This window comes from Marmota marmota, unplaced genomic scaffold (assembly GCF_001458135.2).
Source record: "Marmota marmota marmota unplaced genomic scaffold, marMar, whole genome shotgun sequence".
NCBI lineage: Eukaryota > Metazoa > Chordata > Mammalia > Rodentia > Sciuridae > Marmota > Marmota marmota.
The window spans coordinates 20,052,309-20,060,883 of record NW_026000108.1 but is presented as its reverse complement, the minus strand read 5'-3'; the positions used below and the strand labels follow the sequence as shown (position 1 = coordinate 20,060,883).

The 8,575-nt window shown below is 34.1% G+C and overlaps 1 protein-coding gene across 3 annotated transcripts in view; it reads right to left on the bottom strand.

Annotated features, from left to right (window-relative positions):
* Positions 1–331: 331 nt before the first annotated feature.
* Tbc1d19 (TBC1 domain family member 19) overlaps positions 332–8,575 on the bottom strand; it is an 84,324-nt gene continuing 76,080 nt past the window's right edge. For all 3 annotated transcript variants that reach the window (XM_048784298.1, XM_015482015.2, XM_015482014.2), the window contains 3 exons: positions 6,384–6,499; positions 1,707–1,777; positions 332–737 (listed from right to left, as the gene is read on the bottom strand). In XM_048784298.1, the coding sequence (XP_048640255.1) occupies positions 663–737; positions 1,707–1,777; positions 6,384–6,499 (262 nt within the window). In that variant the 3' untranslated portion in view covers positions 332–662. The remainder of the gene's footprint in view (positions 738–1,706; positions 1,778–6,383; positions 6,500–8,575) is intronic.

The following is an 8,575-nucleotide window of genomic DNA, read 5'->3' as shown; positions in this document are numbered from 1 at the left end:
ACAAGAGATGGAAGATTGAGAAGTGCAGAGGGAAATCTCTATAATGTTCTGACTTTCAGCGAGTGAAGAATAAAATATTGCTAGATGGAGAAAATAGTATTAAACCTTTCCCAGTAGAGATGCTTAAGGGAGAAATAAAATGGAGAGGGCAGAAAATCCCTAGTGAGTGAAAAGTTACTAATATCAAAAGTGTACCTTTTTCAGGCCTTCTCACATCATATTCTACCCCTGGCTCTGGGGGAAGAGCAACTTGTAAGACATTTACAAACATTTATAATACATTATCTAGGGATAAGTTTATACACTGACATAAAAGAATTGTCCAAGAAGCTACATGACCTCTTGAAGTTTATTACAGCATCTTTAGTTCTTATTGCATATATTCTTACATGCCTTTAACAAGTCAGGATTATAGATATAGTAAGCTCAATGTAGCAGAAGTTATGTTTATTGCTTCTCTCTTGAAAATCAGCAGCATGCAATGCAATATTTGGTGTGCAGAATTGTTTCAAAAAGTGAAAAATGACTTAGCTTTAACAGGAGGGAACATGATCTTTATTGGCTTATATGCAAAATTTAATTTTGGTTTTATGCAGAGTTTGCATAGTTCATGATTAGTTTCTGATGAAAAACTAGATGTCTTGTCAATGACCTTGAAGAAATCAGGTGACAGTAGCAAACAGGAAAATTTGAAGAAGTGGCATAACTTTTAAAGTAGAAAGGTCAGCAAGGACTGCCTGAAATAGAAAAACGAAAAGAATTATTAATTGCAAAGTGAAGTCTAGGAAATAAGATACAATAAAAACACCATTACAATGTAGTTTTGGCATGATTTATCTTAAATCTCTGTATGAAAGCTACAACTCCCCTCTTTTCTGAATGCATTAATGTTAGTACATGTGCACAAAGCTAAAATGTGCAGTAGAAAATAACCTAGACCTTCACAGCCTGAGCCTTCTTCAAATATACAAGGTAGCAAGAGTTTATAAGAGGTCTAACATTTCAACTTGCTTCTATAAATAAACGTACATTATGAATCCTAGACCCGTTATTATAGTCTAAGGAGTAACTGACTTCAGGAAATCATTTTGAGATGGAATTAATATTTATTCAGTTGCAAGACACATAAACATCCTCTTCCCTTAAATAAAGCATGTTGGCAGCTATTTTAAGGATAAAATTTACATTTCTATTAGTGGTAACTAATAGAATAATATGGTAAGCCCTATTAATTGAACCATATTTCAGGTGTAAATTGTACCATTGAAAATAAATCAGCTTTAAATAACTAACTCACAATAAAAATAACCAAAAAAGCTGATATGTCTTTATTATTATCATCCACACACACACACACTTTAACTCTTTCAACTGGCTTTTCTCTATTCTATAACATATGGATGTAAACAATAATAAGAAAACATAACACAGCTTCGATAGTTTCTATTAAAATTACTAGGTATCTGCTTGCTATAATGGTAATAATGGTTTTCTATAATAAACTCATATATGGTCCCTTCAGAAGAAGGTTGTTTTCAAGGGATTTAGGGAAATATGAACACTTAATATTAGCTCAGAACTTAGAGGTTTTACCAGAGTTAAAAAATGGGCTACAAGTGTGTCCTATGCATCAGATACTAAAGTGACTGAGCCTGGCAATCTCTCAGGAACTATTTCCATCCCATCTGAGTGAAACTTATCCTTACTTCAGCTGCAGCCAGTGATGTCACCTCCATCAGGTTCACTGCTCGGAAAGCAAACACGGCAGCTGCCAGGACTGGAAAAGAATGCACACTATTTCAACTGCAGGCCTACTCAACAGCTGGCAAAGTTCCTGCTATGCCCACAAGACACTCAGAAAGCTCAGGACCAGTGCTTGACACAGCTGCACCCCTGCATTCTGAGTTAAGATCTTGTGATAAAAAGAAACTCTCTACCGTAGAGATCCGTGACTGAAGGCTAGACAAACTAAATGCCAGTTCAGGGAAAAGGAAAATTCAGTGGTCCTAAAATAGTCATTTTATACAATGTTTCTTTCATACCTACAACTAAATTATAACAGTTTTTACATGGCATGAAGCTCTAAGGACTGTCCTATAAAATAAAGGTTTATTTTGACACAGGTGTTTCTTATTAATGCCTTGGGGAGCTTCAGGAAAGTCAATGAAAGCCAAATTTGTAAGTATATCAGATTGCATTTTATATGTACCCAGGAAGTTTCCTGATGGAAATACAACTTTTTTTCTGAAAAAAATGCTTTTATAATATTTGATTATATTTATATTTTATATACTCAGCATTGATCTCTTCATGTTACAAATGGATATTTCTGTGGGAGGACTGCTCTGGGATTGATCTTGACACATTAATGTTGGCTATAGGAAAAGGAAGATGAAATTTTGAAAAGTGGATTATAGAACAATTTGAACTTTAATAATATACATTACATAGAAAATACAGATATTATTTCCATTAAAAATCTACATAAGGGCTGGGGTTGTGGCTCAGCGGTAGAGCACTTGCCTAGCACGTGTGAGGTGCTAGGTTTGACCCTCAGTACCACATAAAAATAAATAAGTAAAATAAAGGTATTGTGTCTAACTACAACTAAAAAAATATTTTAAAAAATCCGCATAAGGTAAAAGTCATGCTAAAATTAACCACTTATTAATAAATAAATTACCATAAAACTATATGTGAAAATGAATCATGAACAATAGAAGAACCCATGTAAAGTAAGAGGTAGGTGACCCACATAAGGAGATGGAATTGCCTGGAGACCGTGCTTGATTTCTTCCCTTTATTTCCCCCATCACCAGTGGTAGTAGTGCTTTCTCTACTCATCAATTCATTGAAATTTAGGAGACTGGTTGTGATAGATATTAAGAATTATTTGGAACCTGGTTCTAGGTATATTACAAACTTCATGCAAACGTGAATTTTTAAAAATACATTTTACTATGAAAATAATAATAGTTAATTCTTATACCAATTCTATAAATTAAATACTATTAGCTCAATTTTCCTAATGTAGAAACTGAGGCACAGTGAGCTGGGGAAATGTTTAGAGTCACTCAGGTAGAAAACAGTAGAGCCAACAGTCTTCTCTGGCTCTGCATCTATGCACCTAACCACTGCATGGTGCCACTAATGAGACTGAGGTAAGCAGTAGTCACTCATCCCTGACATAAAAATCCATATGCTTTCCTATGCAGGATGTGTTCTTCTGCCCCTCAGAATGGTTCCACAGAGATGGCATGCAGGATGACACCATGGTGTCCTGGCCGTGGCAGCAGGTGGTTTGTGCTTGAGGAGTGGCTATCAGGAGGGAGGCTTCTTAATTTCCCAAGGCAGGGTGGGGTGCAACCAATGATTGGGAAGCTCAGGCACTTTTTTAGGGAACAAGAGATTTTGGAAAATCTGGCAAAAAACATTAGAACCAGTTAGAGGAAAATTCTCAAGAAAAAAGCATAGTAGTAAAACAAAATTTAAATTCAAATCATCTGCAACTATTCAATGTGTAACAAAGATTTGGGACAAAGAATTTGGGACAAAGAATTTTTCTTTAACTGAAAAAAAGAAAAGTATTTTAAAGTCATGGAGCTCCATGTTTATAAGCATATCAAAGGAAACCATTTTCTATGGGCCAGTTATGTAGCTTCTTAATATCTGGACTCATAGGAGGAACTAGGAACATGATCACCACTGCCTTGTCTGTGTATAACTGAACTGAGTTGCTGAAAGCTTGACAGGACGTGCAAAGTTTCTACCATATCAGAAAAGACCTTTACATGGTGGGAAGTTGTTTTGCCAAGAGCAGATAAGAGAAGGGGAAGAAAGCAGTTTACTAACTGACCTCAGCATCCACAATGCTTATGTGCTCATAACCTTTATTTATCTTGTGTCACATCACAGAAGTTCCTTTCTGTTTGCTTCATGTTTAATCTGCCCAGTCCTTCTGCAGAACAGGTTTGTTTGCCAAGGAGAAAAGATCTATACTTCTGGATATTTCTGATCAAAATCATGCTTTGTACAAAATGTGGACACTGTAATATTCATGTCTTATCTTTTAAACTATTCTCATTAATTATACTATTATGAACATGGACACCATTGCTTTAAATTGTTCTTTAAAAGGCTCTAATTTGCAATTTAAGCCAGAGATATTTATTAAGATATTCTTAAATACCAATAACTCACTTGATCGAAAACAGTGGTCCCAAAATACTCATACTAAAAATGTATGAAATAAAATGAATTTGGGGCTGGGATTGTGGCTCAGTGGTAGAGCACTTGCCTAGCGTGTGGTGAGGCCCAGGGTTTGATCCTCAGCACCACATAAAATAAATAAATAAATAAATAAATCAAGGGTATTGTGTCCAACTACAACTAAAAAAAAAAATAAATATTAAAAAAACCCGAATTTGTATACTTCCATATGAAATTATCTACTCCTGTGGCTTTTTACCTGAATTCCATGAGAGGGGAATTCAGATTTATCCAGTTTCATTTCTAGATGTTCTAGAATTCTTTCCTGTTGATTTTTAAAAAGATACTCAGGTAAAGTAGATGAATGAAATAGTGCAGGTTACTTTTCCACCTATTCATCAGTATGTTTTTCATTAATGTATTTAGCTCATAGCATAGTGCCTGGTTTAGAGAAAATACAGTATTCCACAGACATCTATTTCTTTTTTCCTTCAGGCTGCTAGAAGGTGATAAGGCATAGGATGAGAGATTTTAAATTGAAAGAGGCCTCGAAGGCTTTCTAATTCAATGTTTTTTTCAAGTTACAAAACCTCTTGATTTGTCAGGTGACAGTTTAAGAGCTCTTTCTACTTTTGGAAAGTTCTAGTTATTAGAAAGTACTTTCTTATACTGAGCTCCCTTCTTTTAAAGTTTTAATTTTTTTTTGAAATGATATCAAATGCTATATATGATACTCATAAAAGTATTTGGCATACCCAGAGTAAGGCTATTTGGTGAACTGTCTACAGTCCTGTCACTTGAGAAAATAGTAGCAGAAAAGGAGGCTGTTTAGTTTAGAAATGGAAGACTTTGGGGAGAGGTGAGGATACAATAGTAGAAAAAACATAAAAATAACCTTGGTTTATAAGGAGTACATTTAAACAAGTCATATTATCCAGAAATGAAATGGACCTCCTGCTAAGGCACACATTACCCAATACTGAAGGGTTCAAACAGAGGATAAGAACTACTTGTCAGAAATGTTTGAAAAAGTTACCCTGATGTCCTCTAGCATTCCTTCTATCTCTAGATTACACATATCACTGTCATTTGGTCAAAAAAGAAGAGGGAAGACCATTTTTTTCTCACTCATATTTGTATGGGCTTTAAAAAAAGCTGAGAGAAGGATTCTAGGAGTTAAAAACATCCCAGTCAGTGAGAATCTCTGATTACAACAGGGGTGCTACTTATCTTCATGGTACTTTATTATTATTCTAATTTTCATTTTTAAAATGCCACCCAGTTATTATAAACCTCTTAGCATTCAAAAAATGTTAATATGGTACCTAGAGAATATTTGAGCCATATTTTCCTTCAACTAAGCAATATTTCCAACGTAGTGCATACAGTGATTTTAAAATATTAAATATTTCAGGTAAGGAAGAAAATAGTAGGCCAACTTTTCTGCTATCAACCTATTGTTAGGAAGATTTCCCAATTATTATTTTTGTTTCCTGATAATCCCAATGATAAAAATAACTGAGTCTATTGCACTTAAGAGAAGCAAAATAATATAATGAGTGCGTATGTTGTGTTACAAATTTGCTTTAATGTATATCTTTTGCATTAACTGCTTAATTATTAATTAGAGATGAATCTGGCTTCCTGAAAAAAAAACCAAGAAAAATTTATTTTTGTCAAGGGAGAATACCTAAAAGGGCAAATTCAGACTCTAGAACATAAGTCACAGACTATTAGCAAAACACAAAATGTTTTGAATTCAGTATAACTTGAGACCCAGAAGAACTAGATTTCAGCTCTGCAGGGAAACTCAGTCTTGATTTGGATTTTAGGTACAGTTGAGTAGGGCACAGAGAACAGAATGCTTAAGAAGCTGCCCAGAACTCACAGGTGCTGGGATTTAGTAAGTCCTGGCTAGACTAAGAGACAGGTGAGGAAGAGAGAGAGAGAAAAGGGCTAAGAAAGACAAACTAGGAGTAGACTGGTATTGGGCAATTAAAAGACTGAAATATCGACTTCAGAATCTCTGTACTTATCTTCTAAACCAGATAAATATATTAAATGTTTATACATTAAAAATTATACAATAGTAGACTCAATCTCCAATTGTTAGAAAGGAAGGGGACCTTACCATAGAAACAACATGTATTTCACAAAAAAGTATTTACTCTTACCAGCAAGAATTTCCAGAGAGTTATATCCTAGGATTCTATCCCACAAAAGCAAAAGCTGGTCTGTAGCTAAGTATCCAGAGAAAGCTCGAACCATCCATTTAAATGATATGCGAAGTCTGTAGGAAGGAAAAATGAAAATTAATTCTATCACTGGATTTTTTTTTCCTCACAAAAAGGCAATATCAGAACATCCCATCCAAATAATATTAAGGCGATCCTCTGAGAGTCTTAGAGATCACCTGGATATTTAAAACTCCAACCTTTCCCTAAAAGCTGCAAAAGTGCAGCAGTGAGAAACTCCAAGACTTCCAATTAGTATTCTTAGGCTATTAAGAGAAAGATGTTGTACGCTGGGACCTCCTTTATGTTATATCTAGTCTTTATAAAAACTACTTCTACGTAGTGTTTTCCCGAGTATAATCAATGAGCTGATCTTCTAATAGTCTTAATTTCAGGCAAGCCAAGATAACCTGAATTTTTATTCAAAATATTTGCTCATTCAAAGGTTTCATATATATTTTTGCTAATGTTTATTTATGTACTTGAATTAAACAATCTTACTTTTCACTCCTGTTTCTGTAAAAATATTTACTTAATGTTTTTTGTTTCTCATGAAAATTCTTGTTTTCTAATAATTATATTTTAAATTGGTACATTATAATTATACAAAATAGTGGGATTCACTATGACATATTTACACATGCACATGACATAATTTGGTCAATTTCATTCTGTAGTTCCACCCCTTTCTCTCCTTTCCTCTCTCCCCGTCACTCCCTTTCTCTAGTCTATTGATCTCCCTTCAAATTTCATGAGACCCCCCTACCCCGCTTTTCCTTTTTTCCCTCCACATATGAGAGCAAACATAAGACTCTTCACCTTCTGACTTATTTTGCTTAACATAATGCTCTTAAATTTCATTCATTCATTTTACTACAAATAACTTATTTCATTTTTCTTTATGCCTGAATAAAACTCTATTGTGTGTGTTCTTAATCCATTCATCTGTTGATAGACACCTGGGCTAGTTCCATAACTTGGGCATTATAAATTATGCTGCTATAAATATGGTCATGTATGTATCCCTATATTATGCTAACTTTAATTCTTTTGGATAAATACCAAGGAGTGGGATAGCTGGGTCATGTGATGGTTCCATTATTAGTCTTTTGAGAAATCTCCATGATTTTATATTTTTTTCAATTTAATAAATTATATTCCTACATTTCAGTCAAATGGCTTTATAGGATGCATAAAATAAAATAATTGACAAGAGTTTTAAAGCACAAATGGCTTTACAGCTATTAACAGACCTTGGAAAAATATTTCTGATTTCAAACCCTTCATTTTAGGGAGGAGGTTATCAGAACTCTGAAAGATCAACCAGAAAATTCAATTAAATTCCATTTTTGCTACAAAAAAATTCTAAGAAGTATGAAATCCCACTATTTATAAGTTACTTATATTATAATTAGTTTCTCTTTGAAATCAGGAAATGAGCTCCTTGATTCTAGTACCTTGGGAGATAACAATCCCTCATATTTCTATATTACCTAAGAGCATCCAATTGATAGACACTGATAAATGCTAGTCAAACTATTTGTTGGAATTACTCTAACATTATATTGCTAAATATCTGTACTACTTTCTTAAGAAAGCAAAAGAGAGCTAGGTATGGTGGCACACACCTGTAAAACCCAGGGGCTCAGGAGGCTGAAGCAGGAGGATTGCAAATTCAAAACTAGTCTCAGCAACTTTGTGAGGCCCTAAACAACTTAGCAAAACCCTGTCTCAAAAAAAAAATAAAAATAAAAATAAAAAGGGCTGGGGATATGGCTCAGTGGTTAAGTGCCTCTGGGTTCAATCCCTGGTACCAAAAAGAAAAAAAAAAAAGGCAAAAGAGACCCCAAGGTTCTTGGCTGCTGTCACAGTACTAATTCTCTTAAGACTAAAAAAGACCCCCAAGTTTCAGAAACTTCTCAAAACCAGATAACTATTGGCCTAACATGATGAAGTGCATCATGTGCTTATATATAGTATTGACAAATTAAGCTTTTTTGTATATATAGTATATATAGTGTGCTTATATATAGTATTGACAAATTAAGCTTTTTTGTTGGTTTTAAAGTATCTCCTTATAGACACAAAGAAGCTTTTGGCCACTAGATACCATTTTTTTTTTTTTTTTTTTT